Source organism: Nannospalax galili, unplaced genomic scaffold (genome assembly GCF_000622305.1).
Source record: "Nannospalax galili isolate Female #2095 unplaced genomic scaffold, S.galili_v1.0 scaffold498, whole genome shotgun sequence".
NCBI lineage: Eukaryota > Metazoa > Chordata > Mammalia > Rodentia > Spalacidae > Nannospalax > Nannospalax galili.
Genome location: NW_008342032.1, coordinates 2,585,132 through 2,605,501, shown reverse-complemented (window position 1 = coordinate 2,605,501; position 20,370 = coordinate 2,585,132). Strand labels below are relative to the sequence as shown.

The window sequence follows — 20,370 nt, the reverse complement described above, 5'->3', positions numbered from 1 at the left end:
CTAAGATTCCTTTTCACGCTCCTTTTCTAGCAATCTTTCTTCTCGCTGTTCCTCTTGGCAAACTCCCACTTGTCCTTCTGAGGCTTGGTTCAGACACACCTCCAGCAGTGGCCCAGCCGGCACTCCCACCAGAGCTGCTGCCTCTCCCGTGTGTCCATGGCAACAGGGCCCCTCATATCCATTCCAGGGAGGAGAGAACAAACCAGAGAGCAACCTATCAGGTAATACATGCCCCTGGCTCTGGAAGCCCACCAGGGACAGGATGGGACCCTTGCTATGTGCATTTGTGTGTCCTTAAGACTCAACAAACAACCTGTGTTTATCAATGAAATCACATCCACAATTTGTGTTTTCTTGTGGTCTGAAAGAGGCCCTCCCCTCCTCTCAGTGAGAAAACCTTGTAGATGCTTAGTGTATATGAAATTATGCAAAATGTACTTGTTAAACATAAACTGCAGCAAGACAGGAGTGATAAATGTACAGATAGCACAATCTGACTTTTCAGAAAAATAACCATAAAAGGCTGATGTACTGAAGTATAATTTTGAAAATTCCCCTCTTACTGTACCCTCTCAATGTGTCTACAATAAATTTATTTATATTAAAAATGTTTCTAAAGAGCAGGTAATGATTTATACATTGCTATATTGTTACTCTTTTAAAAAAAAAGAATAACAACAGCGGTAAAAGAGAAAGCATTTGGGATGGGACATACTGAAAATTATATGTAAGAAATGGAAAAAATTAGAACAAATACAAAGGAAAATTATACTGACAATAAGAAACTGCGAAGCAAACAGAAGATTGGGTGAAATCAAGCACTGGTAACTTGAGTTCCACACAATTTAACAGTATGACACAAAGTTATTTTGGTAAAGGAACCAGCTATAGTCTGAAGTCCTCACAAAATTGGCAAGGACTAATCTGATTTTCAAAATATGTTGGTGTGAAAGGCACGTGAAATAATCCAAATTGCCACCTGAGAAAGAGTCAGAAAATTCTAAAGAGCAGAGAGTCCACTGCCTCATAAGGCTGGACTTATGGCAGAAAAGGAACCCACGAGGCCAGTGATTACAACTGGGAAATCAGCAGCGAGTTTAAGGAGGAGCTCCGATACTGTCGTAGTACATGGAAACACGCTCACAGTTGGCAGAGAAGACTACGGAGGCCATTCTGCTGCTGTTCCACTTTGCAATCAGCCTCTGATGCCACCCAGACATGACCCTTGTTCACGAGCACGCTGTTTGTTGGGGGCTGAAGTAATTCAAATATAGCTCCTTGTCAGATTAGTACACTGGCCAGTTAATGCCCTGGCTGTAGCATCATTTCTGTCTTTACAAAGGCTTTCAAATCTAAGGTCACTGCAGAAAACATGCAACAGAACCAGTCTGCATCTTGTGTTAAGGCTTAGTCACCATCAGATCAACTTCTCCAGTAATTAAAGTAGAAATTGAAAACTGTCATTTCTTTTCTTCCATTAGCATGAGACTGTGTGGGTAATAAAGCCCAACAGGTCTTTGGTTTCTTTTGTTTTGTTTACATTTTTTCTTTTTTAAGAACTTATTAAAGCAATAAAAACTTATCTGTAGTCAAAGAATTACCAACCTTTTCTTTTTAAAAAAGTAAATCCTAAATAGTTGTAGCAAGATAAGAAGAGATTGTTTGGCGACAGAATGTGCTTGGAGAAACGCAAGATTACCACTGGCTAATTAAGGTATCAAATACTTGGCAACCTGTAGTTTAAGCCCGGCACACATGGCCGCTGGGTACAGGCTTCCCAGAAATTTATAATCCAGGAACTGAACATGCCTACTCCCCTCTTCCCTTTCCATATTTCCAGTGACATTACTGCTGTAGCAGCATCAGGTGGGAAGGCTGCTCTACATCCTGACCCCGTCATCTCATGATTTCTGAAGCAGTTACATTTTGTGACCAGTATATTATAGTCAAATGAATCACCAGTGAGGCCACATTTCACAATTAGTATTGTATACTTGGAACAACTTACTTTCAAGCTGCCCATTTTGAACTCCGATGTTAAGGAAAGCATTGAGTATACTAATATGGGGATTAATGTGATGGTAGAACCAAGTTTAAGTTCATAAGATTGTCCTAACAGAGCTCTAATTTAAAGCTCAACACTCTTCCATTAAAGTTTAGTGATGAGTGAGGATTTTAAGAGAACCCACCAATAGACAGGTCTTAAACAGTGTTTCAAATCATGGACTATCCAATTCCGGAAGCATTATACTTTCTATGTCCCACCTATAGACTTTTTATCCGTAACCACAGCTTTTACCATCATTCAGAATATGATGAATATTTCTTTTCTAGCCCTGTTTTTTTCTTCAACTTTAGATCCACATTTCTAACTTCCATACACATCACCACTTAGCTGTCTAATCCATACTTGACAATCCATGTGACTCCAGAGTCAATGACTCTCTTCTCCTTCCCCACCTTATAGTTTATTCCAGTGGTAAAACTGGTCACTGAAATCGTTCCCTTCTCTTCTCATTCCCTCTATCTAGTTATGACCACATGACCTCTTAAATATTGTTCATTCGTAGACTGAACATAGGCTTAACCTGAGACTCTTCTGTTATCATTTCAGAATTTCATTATGTAAAGGGCAAGCCGTAACCAGGAGAATTTTCAGTGTTTTCCACAAAGTGTGTATATCCACCTGGTTCATCCCTTGTAATTGAGCACCTAAAACATAGTAGGCACTTAATGCAAGCTGTTCAATCAATTCTCCATGGGTAAGACAGCAATCCAGTGGAAAAGCATAGCAACAATACCAAATCCTCTTCTCACTTCCATATAGCTCCTTAGAGTGACAGAGCCCTTTATAATACCATTTCCTCCCCAAGATACATATCAAAGGCATCTATTAGCTCTGCTTTACCAATGAAACCATGAAGACTGACAAGTTTAATGACCTGTATTTGCCACATGGCTAGTAAACAGTTGTGCATGACCATGTTAAGCGCAACATCTTTATTCTTTCCACTGTAGGTGAACTTTTGTCTTCAAGGTTGATGGTGGTTTGGTGCTGAAGATATTTTGACAAGTAGAACACTGGACCCAGTGACTTTTAATGGGGTTCCTTCTGATTCTGAGTCTTAGCCTGAGTGTGACTCTCAAGTAGACAGAGCTGGTCTCAGATCTCACCAGTGTCACCCTACTCTCTTTCCTGACACGGGCCCATACTGTAACATGCCAGCATCTGACAGACCACTGAATGTCTTAAGCTCGATCTGCCACCCAAGGGCCCTTTCAGCTCTTCTGTCTGGATTCAGATATCTTTTAAGTTCTCTCTGTGAAGTATTCTTGCCAAATATAGTAAAACTGAACCTAATCAAGTTTCCAAAGACAACTTCCTATTCAGAAAAGGTAAGAAGGAGAGGAGAACAAGTTAACTGACGTCACAAAGCAGCAGACAGATCAATTCAGAACATGAACGTGGGTGGCAGTTCAGTACCAAGAATCTGAGCGCTACATGTCCCTGGCAGGGGAGAAAGATTTATAGACAGTCAAACCAAATGAAAAGTCAAGACTTGGGAACCTAATTAACACAAACACACTATCTTGCCTTCCGAGGCAAACTAGATATTCTCTGAACTGATAACTGGCAATTCCAAAGAATTTTGTTCAACACCAACAGTATAATGTTTAAGTAATAAATGCGCACAGTTTTCTGATGTGTTCTACATATAGTGATGTAATGACTGACACCGTCAGAGATCTGTTTGAAAATACTTCAAACACAGGGAAGGAAAACATAGATGAAGCAAACACAACAGATCATGATAACGGATGAATCTGGGCAAGATGTATATGGGTTTCCCTATACTAGCCTCTTTACACTGAAATACATTCAAATTTTTTCAGAATAAAGTAAAAACTGTGTTTTGAATTATTTTTTCTTATTCTACAAAAGGAGAAATTATACTTTTGGAGTTTTAATTACTCAATTTGCTAAGGTGTGCTAGAATGCCTTCAAATGCTTGTTTAGATCCTGATTTGCAGAAGCCTGACACAGAATCGTGGCACTAGTTCAGATTTCTGGCAGGTCCAACAAGTGAGTGGCAATAAACGAGTTGCCGTATTTCGCACAGTTCCTGCTTTTCCTGCCTCTACCAAGAAACCCTGAGAGCTATTCTTAGCCATGGGATTGTGGTTAGGTTCACTGGCGACCCTAGCTGACTATAAGTAACCACAGCTCACTAATTCTGGACTTGCAGAGCTGGGGGAGCTATAGACATCTTCAGAGAGACACAATGCTAGAACCAGGAAGCATGGCCACTCAGTGCTGTATCTGCCTTCTACCTGTGCTTTTTCAGAATCCACATCTACCTACTCCTTTGTAGCAAATTGTTCCAATATACCAGCTCTTAAGAGTTGAACTATACTTGGATGCATGTCATAATTGTCAATTTATGTTAGAGAACATACATGCTGCTTATCAGCCACACCCCCAGCAACACTCCACCTTAGTGGAATCTCAATGATAACAAGATAACTTCAGATTAAATAAGTAAATAAATAAACCCTATAATCTGGGTACTGAAATAAATTCTGGGAGGCTTTAAGGAAGGATGAAAAAGATGTGAGTGAGGCTGGCTTCAGGGGACGACTGAGGCACAGCAAGAGCAGGTGCAGAGTGGGAGGACTGCTGCTGAATAGGCTGCTTGGGACAGTCATCCTCTAGATCAGGTTCTCCACAGTTCAGTAAACCAGGGAAAATGTCGGGAAAGAAACTAGCTGCCTCTGCAGGAACCTCCATGACATCTGGGAAGGGGTCAAAGTGCACAGGAAAACTAAAAGGATCCAGAACGTTTCATGATGAAGACACCATTTAACAATTCAGACTGAATGCTACAGCTGGCTTTCCAAGGCTTCTCTGAGAGATGTGTCCTTTGGAAGGAAGAGACTTAGAAAGGGATGGGATAAAAAGCACCTGGCTGCTTCACTGCACAGGTGCAATGCAAAGACAATCTCAAAGTACTGAGTCTATATTTTCTTTCCAAAACTCAAAGTAAGCAATTGCCTCTTCTGTTTTTTTTTTTTTTTTACCTGCTTTAAAGAGGTTAATGTATGTAACATTTAAAAATGAAATCTTTTGCTACTTCATGGAATTCCAAAGGTTTTCTTAGTTAATGGATATTTGAACCTGGTGCAAAGGCAGAGACAATGAGAGGAATAAACAGCATGTTCAAAATATCCCAGGCTACTACGTAAGGTAGTAGATACATGGCTGCATACTTCTCCTGAGAAAAAGGGTGATCTGCATGTATTGGGAGAAGATGGTCAGGGAATAGGAATGCTTTCTCTGGCTTATTCTGAGGTACAGGAAGGAGAACGGAGAAAGTACCATGTGAAACAGCTTCCTGTCTCAGACAGAAAGACGCACAGAAGACTTCTGGATCTGTACCAAAGGAGTGCAGGACATTTTAACAGTCTGGCAGGGAACCAAAGAGCTACACCCCACACAAAGCTTCCAGCACACTCCCTAGATCTCTTTTGTCCCTGGCTGGGAGGGGCTGGCAGGGTTTGGAAATTCTGAGAAAGGTGTGGCTGTCTGGCCCTATTGTTTAATACCCAGTTGGGAATGGACAGGTCTGTTGGATTCTGGATAAATTTTCATCTCAGCCTCAGTCAAAGGACCCCAGGGCAACACTAGAAACAAACAAAAAGGGAAAGGACAATGAGGAATAGTTTACCTTTGGAGAACAGTTGAAATGCATGCCGGGTACTGGGAGTGTAGTTACATACATTGTAATACACCGATACAGGTACAGCGTGCCAACTATGCAGAAAAATCTTCTGCTAATAATAGACCTAGAAAAAGGGAAAAACAGGGCAGATTCTCAGTCAAGAAATTCCTCAGGTTCATTTGCTTAAAGTTTTCAATAACCCAACAAAGCAAATCCCTAAATCTATTTAAGAATGAAATAAAAATGTTACAATGACAAATAACAAAGATGGGGATTTTTGAGAATAATGTCAGGTTATACTTCATTAAAAGTCACACTGATCTACACTGCTGTGAAGTAGGCTCTGTGGGACCTTACATATGAGTTGCCATTCAACTGATGGATGAGCGAAACCCATTCTAGGAGTAGTTAATGCCCAGTCAGTACCTGTGGATAAATATGTAGTGTCTTCTCTGTAAAAAGCAAAGATGCCAAGAACGACATCAGAAGGGGAAGTTAAAGTGTTCATGCTGTTTACGGAGTCAAAGACATTAAACAGCTGTACTGTATACATCAGACACTGATTCATCAAGGCAATAGGATGTCAAGAAAAGAACTATGGAACAGAGTGCCAGTCCACACCACTCCTCATCACCAGGCCATCTAAGAGCAGTTTGGGGGGTCTCTCTGTCTCACTTTCCTAAAAAGTAAAAGAGGGATAATGGCTTCAGGAATACTACAGAAAAAGCCCCATGTACAAAAGACACAGACAGACAGCTAAGCAGATGAATAAAAATACAAACAAGACTGAGAAATAGTTCCTAATTTCTAGTAAGAGTGTGATGTATACATGTGGACACATACACAGAGCCCTATAAATTCTTCTAATATCAAATTCTATCTCTGTTTCTCAGGCTTAGACTCATTAAAGCAGTCCTAAGTGTCTCCTAAAACAAGAACTTTCACTTCCTCGCCACCTCCATTTGCCACTGGGCACTACACACATAGTGATGGAATGACTGACACTGTCTGAGATTTGTTTCAAAATGTTAAAAAAAAGAAGAATCATATCTTGTGTCTGTCTTTTCCTTCAGTCTTAGGGCATTCATTTCCTAAACCTAAGAATTCAAAGAATTCTGCATATTTAGAATTCTTTGCTACCTAAAGATTTAAAAGTTCAAGATTTTTTTTTAAAAAACTAAAAATAGAAAGAACTATAGAAAGAATGTCTATGAGATATTACTAGAGATCAAGCAAATGCCAAGAGGAAAGATCCAGGATATAATTTCCCAAATCCCAAGGTGTTTGTCAAATGGGAAATACGTCTCCTTTCATGTTTGGAAGTCTGTGCTCCATCTGCTCACACTGCAGTGAGTAGCATTTTGCAGGCTTGTATTTGGTCATGGGTATCTATTTTTCCCCTAATTGCTTGAGCATGGAGCTCGTTAATATTTTTTCCCTGAGAAAAGTTACTTATTAAATGTGATTATTAGAAAAGATGAGCAAAAATGTTAATATTTTATATACAGTTAAGAACTGTTAAAAGAACATATTATATCTAGTACAAGTGACTTTATTAAACTTTGGGGTATTTGGGGGTATTCCTGGTTGAGCTCAGGGAATTGTGGATAACAGGAAAGTGCTCTATCACTGAGCTTTATGTCCCCAAACCCCTACTAAAGTTTTTAATATTCCTACTTTTAAAAAAGGAAATGGGACTCAAAATAGGACCATGTGTTTCCAGAACTAGGGTTAAAACAGTAACATTACAATGTTTCTGGCATTTAGTACAAAAGTCTAAAAGGCTAAAGGAGAAATGGCGAAAGAAATGGATTTTCTGTGAAGTTCAGTTAAGACACTGGAAAGTGCTTCTGCCCCCACAAGTTGTCCTTTGCACTAATTCATAGTAACAAGACATATACAAGTCTTGGCACATAGGAGAATTTGGGCTCCCTGAAGAAATAACAGAAAAACATTTTACAGTAGCATGTTATTTGGCTCTAAGTTTACCAAAAAATAAAGTGTGTGTGTGTGTGTGGGGGGGGTGTGTCTCGAAGCCCAGGCTGGTGTCAAGCTCTCCATGTAGCTAAGAGTGGCCTCTTGGAACTCCTTATCCTCTTTCCTCCATCTCCAAAGTGCTGAGATTGATTATAGGCATCTGTACTTGTCTCAAAATAAAATCACTTCATTTTCCCAAATTAAGAAATTATAGATGAATATTCTGACATCCATTCTTGGTATTATTTCTTAATCTTGCCATTTATTTCTAACCCATTTCTCTGATTTAGACTTCCTCTCCTACCTCTTTCTGGAAGCTCTTGGCCCTGACACAAAGCAATGAACTCAGCAACAACTCAAAACTAAGAGCCAACAAACAAGGAAGTGCATGTGCAACCAACAGACTCTAGAGAGCCGCCCTGAGGGATCGTCAGGGCCCTGTGCACTGGAGACCCCTCACTGACCACGCCACCATTCATGGGTTAGTTCTGCTTTAACAAAGACGTACTTGATGACCCTGATCATCTCAATTCATTCCTGGGAAATTTGCTTCCTCAACAGAAAAAGGAGGACAAGGATACCACTTTCTTAATGCATCAGAGAAATAGGGTAGCAAGAACTGGAAAGGCTACGGAATAAAGCTGAGAATGGGTATCACAATACTCATTATAAGTTAATCATTTTTCTACTGTAAGAAGGCTAAAGTAACTTATAAAAAGATGGAAAATTTGCCAAATTTCTTCTTCATGCCTTTAAGATCTGGATTATTTACTTCTTCAAATAATACAGTGATATGCCAGGTGTGGTGGCACACACCTTTGATCCCAACAACTTGGGAGACAGAGACAGGTAGATCTCTATGAGTTTGAGGCCAGTCTGGTCTACACAGCAAGAACCAGGGCTACCCTATCTCAAACAAACAAAATACATAATACCAACCAGCAACATATAGCTATGATCCTTATTTCACAGGAGAAATTGAGGCTCAGAGAGTCTAAACTGGAATATTATATAAGGCAAAAGAATTAAGACAAAAATTGCTTGACATTGTGTAAGAAATTCCATTTTTGAGTTCCTATAGAAAAGCTAAGAATCTACTACATTTCAGTTAGAATTTAAAAGCTACTTAATCCAAAAATTTCATTTCATGTTTTGCATCATATTTCCTATTGTTCAGAGCTCTACCAGATATTTTGATAATTTCATTATAACTGTATCAATTACTAAAGTTGAAAAATCCCAATCGCAGCATGCGGATTTCAAACATGCTCACTTCTTAGTCACAGAATGAGCCACAGGGCTCCAAGTGTTCAACCAGTCATTCATACGTCTTCTCTTTCCCACCCCTCCACCTTACCTAAACTTCCACAGTGACTTTCTTTGCATTTGTCTGTCCTAAATGCTGTTCTTTTTTTCCTGCTATGGTTGCAATACTCTCCGGCCTCCCAAGTTCATGCTGTAATCTAATCACCAGTGATGAGATCCCGAGGTCAAAGTCCTCAAGAATGGGATTTGTGCCCTCTGAAAAGACTGAAGGGAATTAGCTAGCATTCCTTCTCCAGGTGAGACCACAGCTCTAGCTGTGTCATCAGTGACTCAAGAAGGGAGTTCTCACCACATGCCACTCAGCCTTGGACTCCTCAGCCTCCAGAGCTCAGAAATAAATGGTAGCTGCTGATAAGCTACCCATTCTATGGTATTTAGTTATGACAACCCAAACCAGACCCTCCTTAAAATCCACTCTCTAGAGAGCATCCAGAATCACCTTTTTTGAAAATGTCAAATGACTGTCAATTATGTTTTGCATAAACTCTATATCCTTCACTAAGACCATGGAGGTCTTCTAAGCCTCAATCCACCCTCACTTCCCTTTGCCCTCCCCATCAACATCTAGACTTCTGCTTTGGCACCCAATGCTCTCTGACCACTCCCTGTAAAGTCCCTCCTGCCTTGGGTAGAACTTCTGTGTCAGCCACTCTCTGCCTGGACTGTCTACAGTCTGCCTCCTAGGACATGACTGACATTTAACCTGCTATAGACATACAGTCTGGAGAGTTCACTGCCTCTAAAAAACTCCTTACTCCTCTTTAGCCCATCCTTTTCTTTTACTTTCTTCATAGCCCCTCATAGCCTTCACAGCCCCAATAAAAGCAAAATAATTTGTGTTTCTAAAACTGATGAGTTCAGTTCCTAGCACCCACATGGCAGCTAATAACAACTGCGATCTGACATCCTCTTTTGGCCTCCATGGGCATTGTGCATATGGATCCATTTACATATATGCTGACCACACACTTGTATACATACAGAAAAAATAAATTAATCAATAAAAAAAGTATTTGCTGAGATGGCTCCATTCATCCAAACAGTTCTGGAACTCTCTGGAGACTGGGGACTGTGAGTGCAATCGTTCTGCCTGCCCTCTCCTGATCATCCATAGGCTGCCCTCAACATCCATCAGAGCCTCTGGGTCTACAGGGCACCAGAGGGCAGAGAAGGAAAACCCAGAGCACTGACTTCATGACGGCAGCAAAGGAAACAATGAAGAAAGAAGACTAGTCAAACAAATGAAAGGGCAAGACTAAATGTCAGCAAACAGAAAAGTCAAAAGAAATGCTCTCGTAAAGGAGATCTAGAACTCATGTAGTGTTGGGGTACCAACAAAGGGTTGATAGCAGTCTCAATTGGGACCACCCACACTCCTAGCTTAGAAACATGCACAATGCCTTTCCAACTTTTAAAAATCCAACTCAAAGAAATTCCACATCTCTGGTATTAATATCTGAACCATATTCCTGTTTAGCACGTGTTGATATCGCACCTCATGGAAGGAGACTGTAAAGCACTGAGAATTTACTGGTGGGCCACCCAGGGAATGAAAGAACCACCATGAAAGTCAGACCTCTAGGCTTTTGATTAACTGAAAAAAAGAAAAGATTAGCAGCTTAGTTCTTAGGGTTCAAAATGTAGTCCAAGGATCTGTGGAGTCCCTGAGACCCTTTCAGGTAGTTTTCCAGGTCAAAAGTCCTTTCATTATAATTATATAAGACAATATTTGTCTTTATCATTCTGTTGACTTTTGCACTTTTTTTTGTTTTTTTTTTTTTTTTTTTTTTGAGCTTTGTTAAAAAAAAAAAAAATCCAAAGAGCTTCCTCAGTTCCTGAGATGTTCATACTGATTTAGGTCATTTATAAAACAGATACATAGTTTTAAATTATCTTTGCTCTATATATTTAATATATTATTTTTCAGAGCCATATGTAGTCACAACCTAAAGAAAAATGTTACAAGTTCTTAATAAAACATTGACAGGATTTGCTTGAGAAAGTTAAGAATTAAAATCAGGGTTGAGGAGATGGCTGAGCAGTTAAGAGCATTGACTGCTCTAACAGAGGACCTGGTTCAGCTCACAGCACCCACATGGAGGTTAACAACCATCCATAACTCCAGTTCCAGGAGATCTGATGCCCCTATTCTGGCTTCCATGAGCATTGCATAACAGGTGCACTTACATACATGCATGTAAAACACATAAAATAAAAATAAACAAATAAAACAGAATTTAAATCAAGGGGCTAGAGAAATGGTTCAGAGGTTTAAGAGCATTTGCTGCTCTTCCAGAGGATCTGAGTTCAGTTCTCAGCACCCATTCAAGGTGGCTCACAATCACCTGTAACTCAAGCTCCAGGGGATCCAATGATCTCTTCTGGCACATACACATACATACATAAATACATATAAATAAAAATAAAATAAAAATTTAAATATATAGGAAATCAAGTATCCTTCAGAAACTGCTTGTAACTATACAAGACAAAAAGCTAAAGTTTTTGGTTGGTATTTTAGGTTGTCAACTAAATATATATATTTGTACACATCTATGTGTATATAAATATATGTGTTTATATTTGTAGTTACACAGAATACAAATATGGATATGCATATGTAAATAATACAAATGAGTGCAGTCAGAATCTTTCCTTATTTCTTTCCTGCAGACTTCCCCCTCTTAGCTCTGATCCCAGAAGTTTGGAGTCCGAGGGATAAATGTTGTCACAGTTTGAGGTCAGGCTGGGATATATAGTGAATTCCAGGTTACCCTGGGCTATAGAGTGGGAAACTGTCCCCTGAAAACAAACAACAACCAAAAGAGGGAGGAGGAGGAGGAGGAAGAGTAGGAGGAAGAGGAAGAGGAAGAGGAAGAGGAGGAAGAGAGGGTCTAAGAAGATGGCTCAGTGGTAAAGTGCTTGCTGTACATACATGAATACCCGAGTTCGGATCCCCAGCATCTACATTTAAAAAAAAAAAGTCAGGTGTGGTGGAGTATACCTGTCATCCCAGCCCTGAGACGCAGGGAGGCAGAAACAGGCAGATCCCAGGGGCTCCATGACCAGTCAGTCTAACTAATAGAGAGCTCCAGGTTCAGTGAGAGACCCTACCTCAAAAAACAAGATGGGGAGTGATTAGAAAGACATCTGATGTTCACCTCTTCCCTTCACACATGCACGCATGAGTGAGTGCCTCCCCCATATACCTGCATACACATCCCCACAAGAAACCCCACCTACCATAACCCTCTTGAGTCATTTTCTTAGAGGCTTGTTCAGATGGCATTACTGCACAATGAATGTTTGCTTTCGGTCTAATGGATTATCCTTACAAGTAATCATTCCTGTAACAGAAATTTCTAGAAATAACACATCCATCACCAGCATTAGTAACATTTACTGCATTTAGGCCCAGTAACTAGCATAATACAACATGCTACTAGCTAGTATTTATTCACCTATATCACAAGTATGTACATGCTGGGCATTTTTCTAGGTACTGGGAACACAACAGTGAAGAAAATGGAAAAGGCCTGACTTGCAGAGTTCATGTTTTAGTGGGGGAGGCAGATAATGAATAAGTAAACAAGGGAAATGTAGAGCACTTTATATATATGCTCAATGGTAAAGTGAAGGGCCAGCACCATTGGGGAAATGTATGGCAGCCTGGCTATAAAGTTAGAATGTCGCCTTCTCCAGAGGTCAGCCACGACATAGCTTGGGAGAAATTACTAGTGGCTAGTGTGCCTATTTGCCAGCCTTGTGAGAAGGTTGGATAGTAAAGTGCATGAGGCAGTGTAGTCTGGGAAGAAACCAGTGGCTTTGGCGTTGGAACCCTCAGATCATTATAAGGACAATGGCTTTAGTGATACATGAGGAAGGGAAGTGACACACACTGCTGTACTGTCACAGTTCCACGTGCTCTCTGTTGAGTAGAGAAATGACCAAAGGGAAACAAGACGGGACATATCAGCAGGAAGTTCCGGTGATAATCCATGTAAGAAGTGACACTAGCGAGAGCTACAGCAGCAACGGAGGCAGGTGAAGGCTCAGATTTACAGACCAGATGCTCACTAGAAGAGACTATCAAGAGAGAAAACTCAAAAGATGTTTGGACTAAGAACAGGGAAGAACAGAGAAGCTGTCATCCAGTAATCTACTGTCATGGCTCTGACAGACTGGGGAAAAAGGTGGTGAGGAGACATCCATGATGGTTTGTTGGGAAGGAAGGAAAGGAGATCCTGGGGACTGGACAACTGGTTCAGCAGCTAAGGGCACTGCTAACTGCTCTTGCAGAGGACATTCAGTTCCGTATCAGGTGCCTTACAATTGTCTGTAACTCCAGTTCTAGAGGATCTAATGCCCTTTGGCTGCTGAGGGCACCTACATACATGTGGTGCACATAAACTCACACAGGCACAACTCATATACATAAGTGAATCTTAAAAATCTAAAATAAGCTAGGTGTAGTGATGCACGTTTTTAATCCCAGCACTTGGGAGGCAGAGGTAGGCAGATCTTTGTGAGATAGAGGCCAGACTGGTCTATATAGTGAGTTCCAGGCCAGATGGGGCCATATGGAGACCCTGTTCTAAAAAACAAAAACAACAAAAAAAAAAACCCCAAAATTAATGAAACAAAATAGAAGGCAAAAATGAATCCATTTAAGAATACAAACAGAAAAACATGAAACAGAATGTGAATTCCAATTTAGCATCATTTTATCTCTACTGAGATGATGAATACATTTTAAAAATTTATTATCTTAACCTACTTTTGTTGTAAAAAAAAACCCAAAAACCCTGAGATTCGCATATTTAGCTTATTTTAGCTCATGTGTCTAGAGGCTGAGAAGTCTAAGAGCTTGGTGCCAATACCTACTGGGCATCTGATAAGGGTCTCCTTGCTGCACCATCACCATGTTCAAGATACAAGGTGAAACATAGGAAGTGAGCTAGCCTGGGCCTCACCTCTTAAAGACAGGAATGCCATCTTGAGGGCGGGGAGCACACTCCTGACTTCAACTGCTCCTAAACACCTCCTACAGCCCCACCTCCAATTATCATTAACATAGGAATTTGGAGGTTAAGTTTCCAATATGAACTTTCGAAGGGCACATTAAAACAGCATCATTTATTATTATCTTCTATCCCACCCCATGAGTAAGACATAGTAAAGTTTTATTCAGTGTTATAAGCAAATTTTAACTCATGAACATTACCATTTATTGCATCTTTGCATTGTTTCATTCTCTTTCCTTTTTAACCTGACTCTTAAGACTAACACAATAGTTTAAAAGCCAAATTGCTGGAATTACTGCATTTAGTGGTAATCCAGGGTTCCCTACATTCCTATGTCCTGCGCTACTTAGGTCATGAAGCCTTGAATGGAGAAAATCAGATGAGATGAGGGCAGGTAAGACCATGAGCCAGTTAAGGTGAGAGTGAGAAGCAAGGGACCAGACAGGGCAGACTCTGCCACCCACTCCACAGGGTCTTCCTCACAATGCCCCTAAGAGGACTGAAAGGCTAGGTGGCAGATAAACTGGGAGGAGAAGGGCTCTGGGCAAGTTCCCAAGGAAATAAGAAAGGATCTCAGTCTAGGTACTGAGCCCACATAAGTGGCAGGACAGAATCAAAAGGAAGGAAAAAGGCTTGGTCAAATAGAAAGCAAGACAGTAAACTTGGGCAGCAAGCCTGGTCCGTGGGCTTCTGGGGAAGCACAAAAGAGACAATGATTGCAAACAAGATGGTTCTGACTCACCAAGGAGGTTAGAAGACTACATTCAGATAGAACCAAACTAAGTGCATTTTATACATAAGATGGGGAACAGACATGACATGACAACTTTGAAGGTGGCAAGAATATCCTGAGGTCATGTCCAAATGCCTTCCAAGATGAAAAGTAACACGCAGCCTTCCTATCCAAAAAAGTCAACTGATCTGTTTTTATTCAATTCGTCTTTTACACACAGAATTGATGCCATTGATACCACTGTATCTGCTAAGAAAATACATTTCCAGAAGACAAGTGTTTTGTTCTAACAGGAAGTACCAGACTGGGTCTACTTTCCAGTGTATGTTCTTGTCAACGTTCACTAAGTCAATGTCCACGTCTCAGTTACGTTCACCTTCACTAAGTCAATGTCCATGTCTCAGTTACCTTCACCTTCACTAAGTCAATGACCATGTCCCAGTTACATTCACCTTCACTAAGTCAATGTCCATGTCTCAGTTATGTTCACCTTCACTAAGTCAATGTCCATGTCTCAGTTACCTTCACCTTCACTAAGTGAAGAGAACAACACTATTTTAAGAGCTTATTGAGCCGGGTGTGGTGGTGCATGCCTTTAATCTCAGCACTCGGAGGGCAGAGACAGGAGGATCTCTGTGAATTCAAGGCCAGCCTGGTCTACATAGTGAGTTCCAGGCCAGCTGCGGCTACAGGAAGACCCTGTCTCAAAAGAGACCCCCCCCCAAAAAAAAAAGTTTATTGATCAATAACACAATCCATTTAAAAACAAAGTTATTCAAACATCAGGTATTTTGGAATCTGCTTCCTGAACAGGATGCAAAGTTTCAACATGGAAGAAAAGTTGTAAACTAAAGGAGACCAAGTAAACACCTAACAGCTTCAGCTGCATGTTGAGGGAAGAGAAAGGAGAAAAGAAAAAGAATGAAACACAATTCCGAGCTCTTATTTTACTGATGGAGAGAAATGACAGCTTATCAACCAATTAATAATGGGAGAGGTGTTCAAACATCTGCAATAACATGAGGGAACTTTGTAAGTTTTACACTAAGAGTTTGAACACATTTTGAAAATCGGAGGTGTTATGAGATCAAAGAAACATTCCCAAGAACACCTTCTCAAAAGAAATGCTTTTCTCTCTGCTACACCCTCAGCACCTTCTGCATAAATCCTTACTAATAATTAAGCAGAAAAATGTTGGAACTGGTCTACCACGGTATAAGCCTAAAAATGAGCAGACCCTAAGAAAAGGCCCTTCTGGAACTTAGAAAACAAGCTGCTGAAGAGGAACCTGGAAAGAACTGCTTCACATCAAACACTCTGCATCAAGTGCTTTGAAGAATTTATATACAATCACAGCCATCAAAGACAAGGAAACAAAGGAGGAAAGTGCTGACAGCATGTGGTCAGAAACTACCCTGGGAATTATGGGAGGAATGAATACTTTGAAAACAGCTCAGTGAAAATAAACACTGACCAAAGTGAAACAGGGTAAATGAAAGACAAATGTTAGTGGACAGTCCTGTCTGTCAACACACAGCCCTAAACAATTAAATTAGCATCTGACAGAAAGAGTTGCCAATCAGCCCAAAATTCTTGCCCTTGAAAATTAGATTCTAATTACAGAAGAAAAAAAAAATGCTATAGTCTTGTGTTGGCAAAAGCCCACCAAACACACAAGACTCCCCAACCACAGCCTTTGTCAGAGGTTTAAAGATAAACTACGGTTATGGGTATAGCTCAGTGGCAAAGTAAGCATGTGCAAGGCTGTGAGTTCAAAGTTCAACCCCCCCCACCAAAAGACCTTTAAAATTAAATCTAAAAATTCCACCAAGTTTTTTGCAAAGAGATCTCTGACCATAAAATACCTGGTGTTGGTAAACACTAGTATGCTAGTATGCTAATCCCCAAAAGCAACACTAGACACCTGTATCTATTCTGTCCCGTGGAGACCTTTTTAAACACACAAGAAAGGACATCAGAACCAGATGTCCCCTCGCTTCCCTTCTCTGCTTCCTTCCCTTTGGGCATGGTCAGTTTTCAAAGAACCCATTCAGTGACCACTTCCACTTATCAACCACATGACTGCAAATTTTTATGATATAATGCTCTACCCGATCCCCAAACATCTCTACCAATAAATGCTGAACTCCACCTCATAACCCAACTGTGTCCTTTTCTTTTATTCAAAGCTTTTTACTACCAAAGATTAATATATTCTGCAATATTTTATTCATTCTTACATAACCTGTTCCTCACCCAACTGACTTACATGATTCCTTTCAGGCAAATATCTAAGCCCTAAACCATGACAGAAAACACAGATTAGGGACTACACTACTTGCCTTGGTTCTAAGTAAACTATATTCAAGAACAATTGTGAGAACCCATGAGTTAATGAAATCTCTACCTTTAAATTACACATAAAAATCAGAGTTTTGTGGGCAGACCCAAAAGCTTTGCATAAACATATTGTTACAAAACCCAGTTCTACAGGTTTTTTTAAAAAGTCCATTCTAAATGCAACAAAGGGCATAACTTCTAGAAAGAGTTCACTTTTCCCACTATCTGGACCACAGCAATGGCATCCTAAGCAATTCTGTGGCAGGCACATCATTTTTTTATAGAGAGAGAGAGAGAGAGAGAGAGAGAGAGAGAGAGAGAGAGAGAGAGAGAGAGGGGGGTAGAGAGAATTGCAAAAAGGCAGTTCTTTCCTTCTACCATGTGGGTCCTGGAGATCAAACTTGGGCCAGTAAGCTTGTCGGCAAGAGCACTAACCTGCTGAGCCATCTTGCTGGCCCTACATCATTCTTTCAAAATAAAAGTGTGTTCATGTCATTACACTCCAACGGTTTATCACACTTGGAATTAAAGCCAAATTCTTCCATTCCTTTGAGTCCTGTCCATACCTCACTGACCTATGTCACAGTTCTCCCTCAGCTCACCAGGCCATTATAGACCCTTGGGTGCTCCTCAACTAATGCCCAGGTACTAGACCCCCCCCACACACACACACTTGCTGTGCTTCCTATCTGGAAATCTCCCCCCAAACACCTTGAGAATTTCTTTCATTTGATTCAAGTGTTTGCTGAACTGTTATCTCATTAGTGGACTTTACTAATCTGAAAATACCACCTTTGTGGTATTTCCAACACTTCCTAGCCTTTTATGTTGGTCTACTTTTTCCTTATGTTAGGGGATGTCACTCAATTGCTTATTGACTGCCTTACCTTGCCCAGGCTAATTACAATTGCATCTGGATTCTCTGCTCCCTGCTCATCCCAAGGGTCTAGGCACATACTAGGTTGCTCAGTGAACTTGGGTTGAATGGATGGATTTTAAATGAACACATTCTGTGTGTTTTCATGTGCCAGGGCTCTGTACCAGGCTTTAGGATAAAAATGTGAATGATGAACATGGGCCTTGTTTTCTCCTTTAAGGAACTTTTAAAAATCTAGCAGTGAAGGAAACACACAAACTGACAGAAAGGAAAGTGACACAACCTTAAGAAAAGTCACAGTTGAAGAGTCGCTGCAGGTAAAATAGGTCAGACTTGAACCCTATTATAAAGAGCTTTGAGCTTCAGGCTAAAAAGCTGAGTCTTCATCTGGTGCCCTACCGTGGCTCCCCAATTAGGGATGGAAAAAGGAGACACCTAAAAATAGAATCAAGTGAATTAGAATGTACTGAGCTCACTATTTAGATAAGAGGTGAGCTGTTCTACATTTCTAGAAAATGCCACTGGCTAAGGAGGAAGAAGTTAGAAAACACAGCTAGCCAATACGGTTTTAGACAAGCTGAATCTGATCACCACACCTGGTCTCATTCTCTCTCTGATGACCAGAAAACCTCTGACTGGGAAACTCCACAGTTCTGAGTCTTGGCTGTCTTCTCTGTCAAGGGTTTACAATATCCTGACAGAGTGGAGCCCCGGGTATCACACAGAGGTCCCACCATGTTAGCTGAGACCTAGCCATGCACAGAAAGTCTGTAAGTCTTAATATATTCTTTATCATGCTTTCTTAAAACAAGGGATACCTGTTTTGCAGTGAAGTCTGACACAAATGCAGAGTTCCCCAGGAATTTTTCCTAGTCAGTGGCTTGAAAATCCAATTCTAAATAGGGAGACAACATTATTTACAATTTTAAAAATCAAAAAAGTTCTCCTCAAGGACAAGCATTACTATTGCTTTACAGTTCTCAATGTCATGGAAATCCCATGTGGATATATGTATATATAAATTATAGTAGATACATTCAGATGTGATGGGGAGATGTAGAAAAACAAAGGGGATGAAATTACATACAGAAAAACAAAAACCTAGAGGACAACAGTACACAACATAAGATGGAACTGAATGTTACAAATTCAGAATCAGTTGGGGGGACACTAACAAAATTCCAATGGCCTCACCTCAATTAGTAAGTCATCCTCTATAGCCTCATTCTCTCTTAATTGGGTAAGTGGCAAACCTTTTGGTAGAGGCTGAGAGAAGGCCCAAAACTCAAGAGTCAAACATAGAAACATGGAAGGTCAACTCTCTCATAGAATATCCCACCCTCAGAAGGCTCCATGTTTTCAACATGGTAGAGAAATAAACCTTTTTTACTGCAAAGCCAATTAACTAGAAACAGGAGGCCTCTGTAATACTGCCAAAGGTTTAACTCTTTATTTATTTATTATTTTTATGTTATGTGTATGAGTGTAATGCCTGCATGTAGGTGGATGCACCCATGTTGTTCAATGCTTTTGAGGAGGTCAGAAGAGGGCAATGGATCCCTTGGAACTGGAGTTACAGTTAGCCACCATGTGGGTACTGGGAATTGAACCTGGGTCCTATGCAAGAGCAGCCAGTGCTCTTAACTACTGAGCCATCTCTCCAGCGCCAGTTTTAGTCTTCTTGATAACAGCAAGAAGAAGGTGTTCATACACTAGTACACTAGATGTGGTGTCAATCTATACTCCCCTATCTCTTCCACACCTGGTGTGCCACATACACTGAGCGAGGTCAAAGGAGGGAGATGCGAAAGAAAGGACTTGGCCCAGCAGAAGGTCAGGGCAGGGGATGCTTAGGACAAGTCTACTTTCAGAGGTGGAAACTGGAGTGAGGATCTTAAAGAATCCTTAGCTGGATATTCAGTATAAAACTACCTGAAGCTAATAAAATTTCATCCAGTAAGCTAGAAGTCAAAACTGCTGTATAGGACAACAGAAACCTAAACTGAGGGACCTTATTTTCTCTGTGAGACAAACAAGGCCCAAGATAAACGGATTCATTCAAACCACATGGCATGTCAAGCTGTGCCTGCAGCTAGAACCCAGACTGCCTACTCTAGCCCTGGATTAGCTTTGTAGAAGACACAAATCAACTGGTTTATTGTTGGTGAACAAATTAGAGACATAAACGGCTACAATACTGGCAGTAAGTACCAGGAAAACATGAAGTTAGAAAGCTTAAAGAAATTGGAAAGCTAACAGAATTGAAGAAATTTTCTTACTGGGAAAAATAGAACACTGAAATTAGTTCTATGATTAGAAAATTTCTTTAGAATAAGATTAAATCATAAAACATCTTGATTCTGAGATCGTCTG

General features: G+C 40.4%; 1 protein-coding gene across 21 annotated transcripts in view; it reads right to left on the bottom strand.

Moving 5' to 3' along the window:
• The window catches only part of Sgms1 (sphingomyelin synthase 1), a 323,387-nt gene that overhangs the window by 16,065 nt on the left and 286,952 nt on the right, over positions 1–20,370 (bottom strand). For all 21 annotated transcript variants that reach the window (XM_029565807.1, XM_029565796.1, XM_029565809.1 and 18 more), the window contains one exon: positions 5,727–5,844. In XM_029565807.1, the coding sequence (XP_029421667.1) occupies positions 5,727–5,844 (118 nt within the window). The remainder of the gene's footprint in view (positions 1–5,726; positions 5,845–20,370) is intronic.